Raw genomic sequence first — 14,638 nt, 5'->3', positions numbered from 1 at the left:
CCTGCAAATATATATATATATTTTTTTTGCATTTCAGCTGGTGGATGTTTTAATTTGGTGAAAGAGAATTCAGCTCGGACCTCCCTCTTTATCTCAGCGTTGTGTTCAGGTGTACAAATGAGTACAGTTTAGCCTTGACAAATATGAAACAGCCCAAATGTCAATATGACGGACACTGCATTAAAACAAAACGGCACATAATGTCCAATCTAAAAACCCTAACCTAAATGGAAGAATGAGAGTTAATGAATTACACATGTAGGAGTCGTGCATAGCAAAAATAGAGTAGAAAGATATATCGATAGATGCACAGATTAATAATATTTATGAGCAATACATTAAAAATAATGTCACATATTAATCTTGCATTCTTGGAGGAATCTTTTCAAGGAAAATGTGGTTCAATATAATTAGTTGACTATGATATGTAATTGGCTAAATGTAGTTAATAGAATATGTGTTAGTTAAAATGCATGTAAAATTAGTTCACTGAAAAAAACACTGTGACAATCTGGATTAGTGTTTGTAAAGTCATTATTCAAACTGTAGAATCAAGAAAAAATGTGGAACAAAAGAATGATCATTTATTTTGTTGGAATATCAGTGAACCAGGTTTGGCTTTTAGTTCCTGGTTCTTTGCCAGTGCATCTGGACTTTGTACCTCTCCAGTTCTCGGAGCGAGTAGAAAAGCAAACTGGAGCAGAGTGTTCAAACATGCAGAGCACACTAAAACCGGCACACAAGGTGTTAGCATGACCCAGGCAACTTTTAAATCAGATGCACAGCAACTTGTGACTTTAATGCAATCAGAAACAACCCAGTCAGAGCAGTTTGTAGACCTACCCAGGCCTTTTCCCATCTTTTTAGCAGTTGCTCGTGCTCTGTGAGCGCACCTCTCCACTGGCTCAAATCTCTGGATGGAATACTCTCCTCATCTGTCGAGTAACAACATGTTTTATTGATATAAACTAACCAACAAAAAAAATAAAATATTAATAATAGGCATGGCATTGCTGATAACCAGGCCTTAGGCTTAACATTAATCCCCGGCTACTCTACATTTATTACTATAACAAAGCATAAGACATTGTTTGGTGATTATAATAGGTTTTGCTATTCCTTAATTTGTATCACATGGAAAAAAAGAGAGCAAACTAATCTCAGATCAGCAATTCTCTGCATACTGAACATATTTTAATGTCATACTTAACAACCATGTGTTAGCACTTGCTCCTCATACCTCCAATAGTGAGGCGGAGGTCGACCTCAGACACGTCGTTCCCTGTGCTGGCCTCGGCGATACAGTTGTAACGGGCGTCCTTGATCAGTGGCCCCTCTTTGAGCCAGCTGCTCACTAGCACCTCCCCCTGGCCCAGCGGGAGGCGGTACTCCATTATGGGGGTGTCCAGACTGTGTCCATTCATTAGCCAGTGAATGTGGACGTCACTAGGACCTGAGGGACAGAAGTGGACTTCATGTTGACCCCGGATGGTCAAGAACCCGCCAAGACACCGACACTCCACACGGACCGACATGAAACTGGAATACTTGCCTTCGGTAGGTCCCATCGCTGTGTTCGGTTTCAACAAATAGATCTAGAGGTTTGATTGATTACATATCTAGTGTATCATGTATAACGTTTGAGTTCTGACTCCTCTCCTTCAGCCTCTCTGCTCCCATGCCCACTGCACTCTGACAGGTTAATGGTAACAGTGACCTTACTGATGAAGCTAGACTCATTGATTCATACTTGATATTTAATCAAATTAGCATATTTTCAACAATTTTGCTGTTGCTTTTCAATGCAACAGGATCCTAATCTTCCCATTTTAATACCAAACTTACTTTGACCATATTTAGTAGTTTCCTTTTGTGCTATATGACATTATCCTCATTAGCAATACAACAGTGATTAAAATATATGTGATGGCATAAGTCAAAAACTGAATAAACAAGCCAGTGTTGAAAACATTTGAAATCAAGATTTATTTAGCCTCCCTACCAACAGCAATAGCCCCAAAATGTCTGAGAATTTATGTACATCTTCAAAAGTATTTTTTCCATATATACAAATATATTTACACTTGTTTACAGGCACAGAAACGTTCCAGATGAAGTATTGAAACCAGATGTAACACGGTGAGCCTACTATAGTTCTGCAAAAGAGTTCTTTTGTTCTGAGGAGAGACACCAGTCTCACCACTCTGGATGAGAAGTATCCACGTATGAATATTGCAGGTTTCAGGTCAGACCTTCCAGGTGTACACATTAACAAACACAAAAATGCATCTTTCGTTAAGATGGAATCGAGACCTGTGAGAGAATCAACCAGTTCAAAAAAGGAATCCCAGCTTTGTCTCCTTTAACATTTACTCAGTTTTGCCCCTTATGTAGGTAAAGTCTTACTAGGCCTACAACGGAGATGAACAAATCACCACAGGTCAGACACCTCACAGCAAAAGGGCAAGCTTGTTCTGAGCAAATCCACACGCTTATACACACACACACACACACACACACACACACACACACACACACACACACACACACACTTACATACTCCAGGTTAGGTGATGCAGACAGGCCGGTCGGCGGGTAGGGAGATGTGGGGGGAATGTTGACATGCGAGGTGCAGGAAAGAGGAGAATGAGAGAAAAATATGGTAGAGAGAGAAAACAAAGAGGGACGAAAAAGAGAGAGAGTTCCAGACAAGAGCAAGAGTTCCTGAGGGGGGGAGGGGTTGGGTCGGGTCGAGGGGCGAGAGCTGCGTCAGTGTCACAGGCACCACTCACCCAAGGCCAGACAGAAGAGCAGGAAGGCCTCCTGGGCATGAACCCCCCAGGCCTGGTCCTTCAACAGGGGAGGCAACAGTCTCACCTCTGCCTCCTGGCCCTCCACACCGTGGGGCTCGGAGGAGGAGGAGGAGGTGGCAGTGGAAGAAGAGGAAGAGGAGGAGGAGGAGGAGGAGGAGGAAGGGAGGACAGAGGGAGTGCTACTTCCAGAGGAGGACAGGGAAGATGAAGTGTCGACAGGAGAGGAGGCTGTGAGGGAGGGAGTGATGGAAAAAGAGAGAGCATTGAGGAAGACAGCCACACAAAGACATGCAAAACAGACAGAAGGGAGAACAATAAAAGAAAGGCTAGGATCGAAAAACCAAATCAGAGGCAATAAATCCATATCAACGGAAACAAGGAAGATCGCAACTACTTATCCTATGAATAAAATGATAATATTACCACAGATGTGACTGATCTTAAATAATAATTCTCTGAAAATATTCTAAAACTTAAAGCTTAATTAAATAAAAAAAAAAGAATAAAATAACTTCAGATTGTTTCCAGGGCTCATGTTTGAGGAAAAGAACAATTGATGTTATTTTATCAAGCATCATGTCATACTGTACATATTTATGGTTATTAACAGACCATGTAAGAGAAGATGACTAGTAGAGGTTAATATGGCACAGGATCGTGACCCCGGGCAGAGTTGATCTTGTATCAATAGGAATGCAGACTTCACAGGGCAAAAAAAACAAAAAAACAACAACATAGAAACACAACAGTGTGTCACTCCAGACCACTCTGCACTAGACAGTGGTTTGAATTTTTCCAGCATTTTTTCCATTACGCAAGCCATCACCGGGCCACTGTTTTGTCTTTTTCTGTTCTTTTTACCCTCTGTTGCCACCCCACTCTGTGAGAGAGCGGCCCACACGCCATGTGCTGGAGGCGGCAACATCGTACGACAAAGCTAGGTAGTAGACGACAGCGTACCGAGCGAACCTTCCCTGAGAAATAACAGACTAGAACGTTGAAGCAGTTAACCATGTCCAATAGCCTGCATTGCTTCGAAAAAAAAAAACCCAAAACAAAATAAAACAAAAAACAAAAAAAAAAGAAAATACAAAAAGCTTCAAGAGACCATTTTTCACCCACGCTGTACAAAAAAGTAAAATGACTCCAATTTGGAAAACATCAAGGTAACTTACCAATTTGGTAAATAATGTTTCCAATTTGGAATTAAAGAAATAGCTTTTCTTGCTGGACTACGCCTAGAGGGTTACAGCTTCCATGAATACAGTTTAGGCTTGATCGTTGTAGGCCCTTGATTTCATCAGACAGAGGAGGAATTAAATCTCTGGAGGCGAGTGGGATGCCTAATAATTTAGCTTCACCTGCCATTGTACATAGAACATACTTTTATGTACAGGACGCCACTTAGGCTTGTACATCAATGGAAGAGGCAGCAAGAGAGTATGACCCCCTATAAATAGTTTCTATGCTAACGGAAACAAAAGTAAAACTGAGGCTTCTAGCTAGCAGTAAGGTTCGTCTGCATCTGCGAACTCGATGGGCTGAGATTCACAGTCCACATCAAAGGGTTTCTCCTGGGATGGGCTGTCCTCCCCGAAGCTGTGAGAGGGGATCCTGCCATTGCCGCATTCTGGCTCTGTCTCATAGCCGGTGTCACGGAGCGCCCGGAGCTGAGTTTGGGTGACTTGGCTGCCATTCTGGGTCGGGTGCTCCGTCAGGTCCAGTTTCTCTGTCACAGGCGGCTCCATTAGGCCCGCCTCGCAAGCCCGGTACTCGGGCTGAATGGGGTTCTTGTGAGTGCCCAGGAGAGCGGCCCGCAGCCGCAGGCAGGGTGCCGGGAGGTACTGCATGTAGCAGTTATAGGCCAGTGCGGCCAGGAAGAGGAGGAAGAACAGGAGGAAGAGGAAGAGGAGGGCTGTACTGTTGTTGTGCTGCAGATATTCAGCTGCCGGGTCCTGGGTCTCCGGCCGGGGAGGGTTGGAGCTTGGGGGAAGGTGCTGCTTGGGCTGGAACCTGATGGTGCTGCTGGGGGGTGGGGTTAGTGATGAGTCAGTTTGGGGTGGGGAGGTGAAGAGGACTGTGGCTGTGGAGCTGGGAGGGGCAGGGGCCGAAGTTAGTGGAGGTCTGCCTGTTTTACCATTACCTGCAGAGGCCTGGGTGCCCGACGTCTCCTGGTTGCCCAGCCCGGAGCGGAGGGTGGTGGTCTTGTGGCCTGCCTGGTATGGCGGTCTGGGTGGGAGGTCCAGAGTCAGGAAGTAGCCAGCCAGGAGGCGGCTGAAGTTCTTCCCGGCAGCAGGGGCCCATTCCAGCGACCAGCACTCGTAGTGACCCTGGTCCTCCGGTGCCACGCTGTAAATAAGGAGGCCGGTTTCACCGATGAGGTGGAAGCGAGAGGCCTCAGTGAGCGCCGAGCCGTTGGCCTTCCACATCACCTGGGCTAGGTTGGAGTGTACCAGGCACGGCAGCTCAGCGGAGCTCCCTGGTTTCACTGTCACACGCTGGTAGTCCTGCAGAGACAGACCTGGCACTACAAGGAAGAAAAGAAAAAAAACCCATAATGAGACTTTTGGGTAGCCTTCGTCTGGTCAAGTCAGAAGTCTAGTTAGGATGCTTTAGTCAGCACTGATATTGCCCTCTCTTTACTCTTTCAGTGTCTGTGCTAAAAAGCTAAACGTCTATCAGGCAGCATGGCCTGCCACATGTTGCACCCTACCTGAAGGACACTTGTCTGCATCACCATTCAGGCTCTGGATTAGACTCCTGAAAAAGTAAACAAGGATTATGTTCACAGGCACACAGGCTCTGAGATGCAGCAACTTCTCGTCTCAGACAGTAAAACAGGCTCAACAGGATGGAGTGGATTTAGCTGATTTAGAATGTGTCTCTTAACGTTGGTTTTGCTTTTGTTAATCAAGGCTGTAATGTGTGAGAGAAGTATGCAGAGAAAGAGAGACTGAAAGATGCAGATCAAGGGCGATGGTGAGTTACCTGTGTCTTTGGCTGGGGGTATCAAAGATATTGACACAGGCAGTAGTGCGAGGGTCCCAGGCGCAGTAGGGGTCTCGGGCCAGGACACATTCATCACAGGACAGATACCTGTCGCAGAAGGCTGTGGGTGACTGGACTACACCCGAGTCTGAACCAGCATACAGCGACCGTGTCTGTGGAAACACATGCCCACACGAAAACATATATAAATGGACCAAAGGAGTGCACAAACATGCACACAAACACCTACAAAGGTTCACATATAGACACATTTAGGAACATAATTCACCAAGCACTTCAGAGAGCATTTTACTGGCTTCTAAGGTCACACACATGCACCCTGATTCACACGCAAACTTGGTATACACCTCCACAAAGTGCTGCAAAAATCAGCAAAAATGCTGTCTGCAAAAGTTGTACTGTAGACTCTAGACACGCACACACGCTAATGTGAAGAGAAACAATGCAGTCTGATCCTTGTTCAGGGGAACTGGTGGTTTTGCTTTGGGAACAGACTTGCTGCCTCTTCTTGGAAACTTCCTCTCTGGAGTTTTGCAACAGTGAATATTAGGAAGCCACAGAATATCAATGTTCAGCACGTGCAGCTTTGCACACATGCATAACACACACACACAAGCACACACACACACAAGCACACACACACACGCACTCACACAATGCCTGACAGTTGTTATTCATATTAGGTGGGCACCAATCTGAAATCACCATTTCAAAATAAATTATCTTCCAACATCTGTGCAATAGTGTCTCTTTTCAGTGAAGCATTAGAGTAAAGTCACTAACCTGAGAGGACAGCAATAGATTCTTGATGGACTCAGAGGTCTTCAGGAGCTGGATCTCCTCCACAATATGGACTTCTCCTTCATACACCACCGACTTGTGCAGGACTCCCTTATCTAAAAGGTGGAAATGGTCAAATGTCAACCAAGGTAGAAGTTATAACTTAGCCTTTTTTGAAACCTAAGATTCTAAACTTGTATTAAAACACGTTGACTGTTATGGATGCATGAGAAATCTTAACTGCGTGCTCATCTCCTCTTTACAATAATCCGACATCATTTGGGCAACCTTTTGCTACAAACATTTTCAACCCCAATAAAAACGCCACAGCAACCAACACAGGGCCCTGTGGTATTCCATTCACCTGTTCCGGTGAAGATGACGTCATAGATGTTCCTATCGAGCGCATGCACCCTCTCCACAACAATCTGGGTGTAGTTGACGTCCTTGGTAATGAGGCGAGGCCCGTTGCCGATGGGCAGGACGGGGTCCTCCAGCAGGGGGTGGTCCTTGACAAACTGCAGGGTCTTGTCTGGCAGGTGGAGCGAGCTGCTGATGTTCTGCTGCCGGTTGAGGTTGTTAATGCACTGGGGGGAAAAAAAGGAGATGGGTCAGTCGTGAATGAGACCGTAGATTTTACTGTCATGTGCATCCACATCCACTGCATGTGAAATAAGATATTTAAGTGAAAAAGATGCATTCTTTCACCTATTAAAGAGTGCAATGTGTCTTGAGGAGGTACGATTAGGCCACATTAGGTCACTAATTGCTAGATTATTTTTTCTAGAAGAGGGTGGCAAAATGTGGAACAATCTTCAGACTAAGTCTAACTAAATCCAACACAAAGTAATTCTTAGCCCTGGATTATGGCAAAGATCTGCACCATGGTGCAGACAAAATAGAGTTCAGTTTTTATCAATCAAGTTGTCGTATGTTTAAGGTCCTTACTGCTCCGGGACGAGGGGAGGGAGTCATGCCATTGTACCGGACCCACTTGGTGTGGGACTGCTCCACTGTGGCCTTCTGCATGTATTTGCCCTTAGAAAATACCTCCTCCACCGTGGTCATGTTGTAGGCACACACCGCCGACAGACCCACATTACCCCTGGGGGGTGACGAGGACGATGGAGACGGAACAGAGAGAGAGAGAGAGAGCAGGAGGGAGGAAAGAGGAGGAAAAAAAGAGCAATAAGTCGAACTGACCCTTCTTGTGATGGGTATCATGATCATTACTGTGGCTGCAGTGCGTGTGTGAACTGTGGAAAGACAGCTCTGGTGTATGCACTATGCATTTGGAGGCTAAATTAAATTTCCAAAGTGCATTTAAGGGCCTATACTATACCGCAATATCCAATTCCATAATGCTTTTCCCTGACTTTTTCCTTCCCTGACCCATGCCCCAACTGTTCCCCTGCTTCTAACCACTGACCACTGGGAGGTGAAGACCCCGTAGATGACAGTCTCCCTCCAGTCCGCCGCCTTCAGGATGAAGACGTCATGCACCACGTTGAAAACAAAGTTGAGTTCAGGCATGGAGCACACCAGCTTGGCCTTCAGGAAGGACGTCCATTTCTTTTGCAGAGTCCGCTGCCCCCCCAGGTCGCCCTGCAGAGGGATACGGAAGAGTTTGAAAAACACTGACACATTTATCAGCGTATGGAGAGAGCAGCAGAGGCAGAGGAAAGAAGCTAAAGACAAAATAGACATGAGAAGAGGGAGAGAGAAACGCTGGTGTATGTGTGCAGGGTTTAATTATACATTAGCTGTGAAGTAGTCAGCGATAATAAAATAAAAAGAACAGCTGGGGTTGATTTGATGGCACCATGATATGAGAGAGAGAGAACAGGAGAGAGACAAAAGGGCATCAAGTCCAAGACAGCTCTTGATGGATAGAGGCAGAAAGAGATACATCAAGATGGAGGGAGAGAAAGAGAGGGATGCACACAGAGAAAGACACACACACACACACACGGGGGAAGAGACAAAGTGCTAAGGGGGGATGCGGCGGGTATGTGCAGATGGTGCATGACGTGTGCTGACCTTACAGACGCGAGCCACCCTGGGGATGAGCAGCTTGCCAAAGAACTCATACTCCACCGACACCTCAGTGAAGAAGTAGTAGATTTTGTCGTCCTCACCATCTGCTCTGTTTCTCCCCTCCCTGATCACGTCGGCAAATACAAAACTGGGCTCTGCAGAGAGAGAGATGGGAGTATTGGTAAAATACTATATGGTGTTCTAATTGGCATTGATGAAAAGGCAGCCTAAGAAAACTGGTCCGCTATTATATGTGGGATGCTTCACTGTGCTCCTGGTCCTAAGGATGCAGAATATTATACATCATATTTTTGTAGAAAACTTTAGAAAGTTCTTCTCAACTGTTGGAAACAGTCAAACACACTTGCCAGTGCTGGTGCAGTCAGATTATCTGCCAAAAAGCCATTAAATGCAAGGAAAGGAAAATGTACAGTTTATTTGCACACTCATTATCCATTGTTATTCATGAACAATGGAAAATATTTCCCTCTCCTCACGACATCCATCATTTGATCTGACACACATATATATTGTGCCAACTCACCATTGAGCCATGATGTGGAGTACTCAGTCCTCAGCAGAGACTGGGATGGAGAGTATCTGGAAATAATCGGTTCACTGCCTAAGAAGTTATAAGCTGTCCCTGAGTACAGCTCTCCGTCTGACAGAAAAACAGGGAATAAAACAAAAAAGCGATTTATTGTCCAGCTCAGCCATTTCGCTGCTTTTAAAAATGCCAGAATTGAGTGTTTTGTTAAACGCCCTCCAAAAAATATGATTATTGGGGATTATTATGCATTTAACTGCAGGGCTGTCGACCAAAAGGGCTCTTTGTGAGATTGAGTGAAACTGGCTTCAACTCACCAACCATGACGGTAGTGAAGCTTTGCGAGGGGTCGAAGGAGCACTTTCCCCTGCCATCCTCGGCCCGACCCGCCAGTGAAAAGTCAGAGAGAGACTGGAAGAAAAATTCAAGATTAAACAGGTTCAGCAATTGGCAAGGATGTTAAATTAAAGGTCGCCGTGTCAAAATTATAGTAAGCCCAAACACACATTTGAAATGCTGGTGCAGGTACTGGTTTGCTAAAGTAATTTTACAACTCATTGCGATAGTTAAATTATATCAAGAATACTGCATCAAATATGCAACACTGTAACAAGAGGATTGAGCATTCACTAACCAGATAGTCACACTGAGGTTGAAAGGCATGTGTTCCACAGACATACAGCCGCTTGTCATCTAGGACTTGGAGCACGCGGATGTAGTTGAGACAGTCCTTCTGGAGATCAACATTCAATAAACAAATTCAAATATCACTGATACTGTATTCTACCCTAAAATATCACTGATACTGTATTCTACCCTAAAATATCACTGATACTGTATTCTACCCTAAAATATCACTGATACTGTATTCTACCCTATTCATACCATGGGCATCTTTGAAACAGCATGTATGTAGAGGTGGGATAATGACTGATGAAATCATATTAAAAAGGAGAATTTTTAAGCTGACCTCTTTTGATTTTCCTTTAAGTGTGCACATCGTCATGGGAGTTTCTGCAACTGTCCACTGAACCTTAAAAAGGGATAAAAAAAAAATCAGGATGAAAACTTGTAGAAATAGCTTTTTTCCATTTATTTCCCTTTCACAAGCCTTAACTCATATTTTGATACCTTGTTGTTCCTGACTGTCACATTCTTCTTGCTGAGCTCAAAGATGGCCTCTCTGGCGCCCACGTACAGCGCGTCCCGCTCCTCACTCAGCAGCAGTGTGGAGTAGTTGAAGATCCCTGGCTCTGAAAACTCCATCAGGTCTATATCTGAGCACAAAGGATTAGATCACATTACTTCAAGCCCCAAATGACCCTAAAACTCAACAAGCTGCACTCCACTGAACAAAGTTTATATTCAAAACTATTGAGAACAAGATTAGGATTTGCCTTTCAGGTCCTAGAGGGAGAGGATCAGACCTGGTCAGTGATCCCACAGTAGCACTTGACTTATCAGATCTAGTACGCTGGATAAGGTAAGGCTACCAAAACACAGCTCTGAATTGCCTTGTGTCTATGTTTGGGGACTCCACAGCAATGGAACATGTTACTGACTCTCTAATTACAACATATTAGAGCATCCTGTGAGTGCATCGTTAGTTATGCCATGTGTCACTACGTGTTGTGATTAATGGCAAAACCTAGTGGAGAGTTTGTGTTAGTCAGACTGGCTGGCATTGGGTGTGCCAGGTGCAAGCGGGTTCAGGTTGCAGGTGCCGGGGCATAAACACCATGATGATGAAAGCAAATACCCTCACTGACTGACTGACTGAATGACTGAGGGGCAGTGAGTAGAGAAACCCTATTTTGCTAAAGGGTGAGCTGCACTGAGCCGTCACTGAGGTACTTAGTTACTGGAGCTATTTATGAAAATGGCAGTGAACAAACAGCGCTTCCAGCTGATGGTTAAGAGGCATAACTTGAGCGTCTGTGGTGAGACTGAAGAGACTAGGGCCTATGTCTTAAAATAGATGGTAGGAAACGGCATTTCTTCAAACTGAAATGAAAGCAAGCCATACCTAGTTGCAGACTGTATACTTCAAATGAGACAGTTTGAGTTCAAAAGGACACTGACATATTGACACTGATCTTTCACGTGCAATAACCTTGAATTTCAGTTTCAGTATGTTATTCTTATGCCATAGAAAGGTTCAACCTGTGTGAGTGAGCATTAACTTCTGTAATACCCAGAAATAATATTTGAGGAGTTTGTCCTCCTCCCTAATCTGTGGTGTCCGATACCGATGTAAAGTGCCAAAAATAATTAATTGGAGAAGATAACTGAAGATAACATGGATCACTGATAACAGTGATCCATGATTATTTTCTAGGGATTATGGTTAATTTCTGGTTAAAAAGATAAAGATGATGCCAACCCCACCATAATATAATGCTAACTAACCTTCACATTGTATGAGTCCACAATTAGTCAGTCACAATTAAATAAAGTGTAATTATCGTTTAGACTTTATGTCAAAATAGTCAAGATTCAATTTAAATCAGCACAAGTGTATCTGAGAAACATCTTCCAGAAAATGGTTTAGCTTTTCTAAAGATACGTATTGAAATGACTTTGGAGAGCACAGAAGTATTACATTTATACATCTATATATATGTAAATGCTAGCATTACCTTGGTGTTTCCAGGAGGTGCGAGGCACAGCATGGGGGCCATGGGTGGAGACCTCCAGGAGCAGCCCCAGAAACACCCCCAGCACGCCAAATCCCATGTTAGACTCTGATAACTTCGGAACGGTGAAGTTTCCTCTGCAACACACACACAGGCACACGTGAAGTAACCCAGTAAAACTTGATGCACCAGATCTTTTTCAATCTTTCCTATGAGGATGTAGAGAACATAGAAATAAATGGGTTCCTCAAAGCCGGATCTTATCATGCAGCAGACAAACGCGAAACAGGGACAGCAATCAAATCCACTTCCCCGTCAAACTGAAAGCTGGCAGAATTGCTTCATCCGCTTTTAAATCGCTCAGGAGGATAGTATAGCATGCCACGTGCATTTTGGATCCAAGCAGTGCAAATGAGCTTTTGGACAGACACTGTACAACGAAAAAATAAATAAATAAAAAGCCTCTATGACTAGGTTTTCACGCTAATACAAATACAGCCTTTGCTGGGCTCTAGAAAAGTCAACTATAAATCACTAACTAAGGCCATTCATATCCTTTCTCCTTCATGTTCATGAGTCAGCAATCAAACTGTACTGCAGCCCTAGTTCTGTGTAAGCCACCACATACACATCAAACAGTGTAAGTGTAGTGCAAGTCTAGTCCTTCTATGGACCGAACTGTTAATACTTTCACACGGCTCTGCCATTTGCAGTTTCCAAAGCCCAGATTTTCATTCCAGCGCACATCTGAAAGCTACTCTGCTCTAAAGCCAGGATGTCAACGATTGGCTGCTTTTGAAACTTCCCCTTTTCAAAACACCTGTGTGTTTGAGCAACGTGGCTCAGATAACAAAGCAGGAAAACAGATGGGCACGGGGTTCGCTTCACTGGGGTGAGAGGGGGAGGCGGTAAGAGCGGGAGGCAGGGACGCAGCGCATGATGAGGTCCTGAACTAACACGGGGCGATAGGGACAGAAAACATGCGCTCTCTATTAGTAGCTACACACACTGCTCTGCCCGCCCTTGGCTGGAACAAGCATAACACACACACACACACACATACAGCTGGCATGACGCTCTGGCATGCAAATTAACATGTGTGTGTGTTTACAGGCTATTAACCGTGTATGCAGTGTGTGGTGTGTACTGGAAGTGCACCTGTGTGTGTGTGTGTGTGCATGTAAACAAGTTATGACCGCAGAGTGATACACTTCAGTTTATTGTTGTTATGGGTGTTATGTAATGGCATAACACCTCAGGCTTGAGAAAATCCCCCCCTTTATTTAAAACATGTTATTCTGCGCTACTCTATTGTTGAGGCACAGTAAGGGGCGTAGCCGTTTACCTTGGACGACGATGATGATGATGATGATGACAACATTCCTGGCAGCTATCAACTTTTATCTGATGCGAGTGTCATTTTCCATTTGCCAATTTGTAGAGCACTGCGATCCTTCTGCCTTTTAACAGTTCATCCTGATACACTCACTTCATGATGTGCATGATAAGAAAGCCATTAGGCTGCTCTGTGCTGCGTCTGTGCGTGTTTAACACATCCAGAGCCAACGCAGAGGCAGAGAGAATGAGATAAACCTGGGCAATATATGAACAATGAAAAACGAAAGCTGCAGATTTAGCCTAAGGCGGTCGGTCGGTACAATGAAATTTCTGAGCTGCCAAGACACCTGTTTCAAACCAGAACGGTCAGCTGTCTCATTGTCGTATTGTTGTTGACAGTAATGTTGAGGTTAAAAATAATTGGGCAAGATGTTGTGGGTTGAGGGTAAATTTAATTGTAGATGCACAGTCAGTGTAGCAGAAGTCTAGAAAGTGTAAGTCTGCAATGCTAAAACTGGATAGTAGGGTTATTGGATTATTTTGCTCATTGGCTAGTGATGGCCTCCGCTGTAAATGCCGTAAAATAAGATACAATGACACAGTCCACACATTAAAAAACTAGGACTAGTATATGGTTTTATTCCAAAATGCTATGTATCCATTTTTGAAGGAAAAAATCCCTTAAATTAATCAATCAATATCTCTCTAAAATACAGAAGTTCCTGTTTTTTAAATTATTTTCTCAACAAGGACAAGCAGGATATTCATATTTAATAGATACCATAACTTGTTTTAATTTTGTGCTTACAATTAATTTTGTTGGTGTCATTTTTTTCTCCAAATGGTGGATATCCTATGGTGGAACAAAACTCCTCATATTTTGTGCTTTGGAATTATGTTTCCAAATGGTTTCAAACAAGTAAGTGCCCCTTTTTTAGGTCAACAGCAATATTTAAGCCCGGGAAAAAGCACAACAAGCTTTTAAGCTTAAGTGAAATATTAAAGTAAAGCTCTAAATCTGTATTTCTCAATCCTGGTTGTAATGCACGTATGTTGGCCAAAATTACTGCAATGCAGGACACAAGATACAATATAATCTTGACGTCAATTTGATGATCGTCAACCAAATTCATTCTGACATGGATGGAAGACTGATTACTTTCTTTTTGTTCTGTAAATGTTATTAAGATTTAAATGGTATTAAGTCAGAAAGTGATAACTGCCATAATTCAATTGTAAGGCTCAAGTGCTTCCTTTCTCTTGATCCGATCATGTGAAAGGAGCCGTGTTGGGAGCAGGGAGGCGCTCTGCACAATGCCTGCTCTGTGCCCTGGCTTCTCTCTCACGTCGCTTTACATTCATTTGTATGAAGTCGCCTTTTACGATATTGGAGATGGCGTGACTCTACATTACCTACAAATAGCTGATGGAGCCATGTGCTTTTTGCATGTGCACACACACAGATGTGCATGTAGCAT

General features: G+C 43.9%; 1 protein-coding gene across 2 annotated transcripts in view; it reads right to left on the bottom strand.

Moving 5' to 3' along the window:
- Positions 1-1,827: 1,827 nt before the first annotated feature.
- sema4d (sema domain, immunoglobulin domain (Ig), transmembrane domain (TM) and short cytoplasmic domain, (semaphorin) 4D) overlaps positions 1,828-14,638 on the bottom strand; it is a 38,725-nt gene continuing 25,914 nt past the window's right edge. The window contains exons 4-17 of one of the 2 annotated variants that reach the window (XM_071515699.1): positions 11,826-11,959; positions 10,318-10,463; positions 10,157-10,219; positions 9,821-9,919; positions 9,504-9,597; positions 9,184-9,300; positions 8,643-8,794; positions 8,032-8,207; positions 7,551-7,707; positions 6,967-7,189; positions 6,606-6,718; positions 5,802-5,974; positions 5,527-5,573; positions 1,828-5,340 (exon numbers count right to left, since the gene is read on the bottom strand). In XM_071515699.1, coding sequence (XP_071371800.1) covers positions 4,316-5,340; positions 5,527-5,573; positions 5,802-5,974; positions 6,606-6,718; positions 6,967-7,189; positions 7,551-7,707; positions 8,032-8,207; positions 8,643-8,794; positions 9,184-9,300; positions 9,504-9,597; positions 9,821-9,919; positions 10,157-10,219; positions 10,318-10,463; positions 11,826-11,922 — 2,682 coding nt within the window. In that variant the 5' untranslated portion in view covers positions 11,923-11,959 and the 3' untranslated portion in view covers positions 1,828-4,315. The remainder of the gene's footprint in view (positions 5,341-5,526; positions 5,574-5,801; positions 5,975-6,605; positions 6,719-6,966; positions 7,190-7,550; positions 7,708-8,031; positions 8,208-8,642; positions 8,795-9,183; positions 9,301-9,503; positions 9,598-9,820; positions 9,920-10,156; positions 10,220-10,317; positions 10,464-11,825; positions 11,960-14,638) is intronic. The other variant, XM_071515700.1, reaches the window with a different exon arrangement.

Source organism: Centroberyx affinis, unplaced genomic scaffold (assembly GCF_046629955.1).
Source record: "Centroberyx affinis isolate AG114_WGS23_722 - 3 ecotype Tasmania unplaced genomic scaffold, CSIRO-AGI_Caff_v1 ptg000366l_1, whole genome shotgun sequence".
In the NCBI taxonomy this organism is placed as follows: Eukaryota; Metazoa; Chordata; class Actinopteri; order Beryciformes; family Berycidae; genus Centroberyx; species Centroberyx affinis.
Note: the sequence above shows the minus strand (reverse complement) of the source record. Positions and strands in the feature narration are given on the sequence as shown.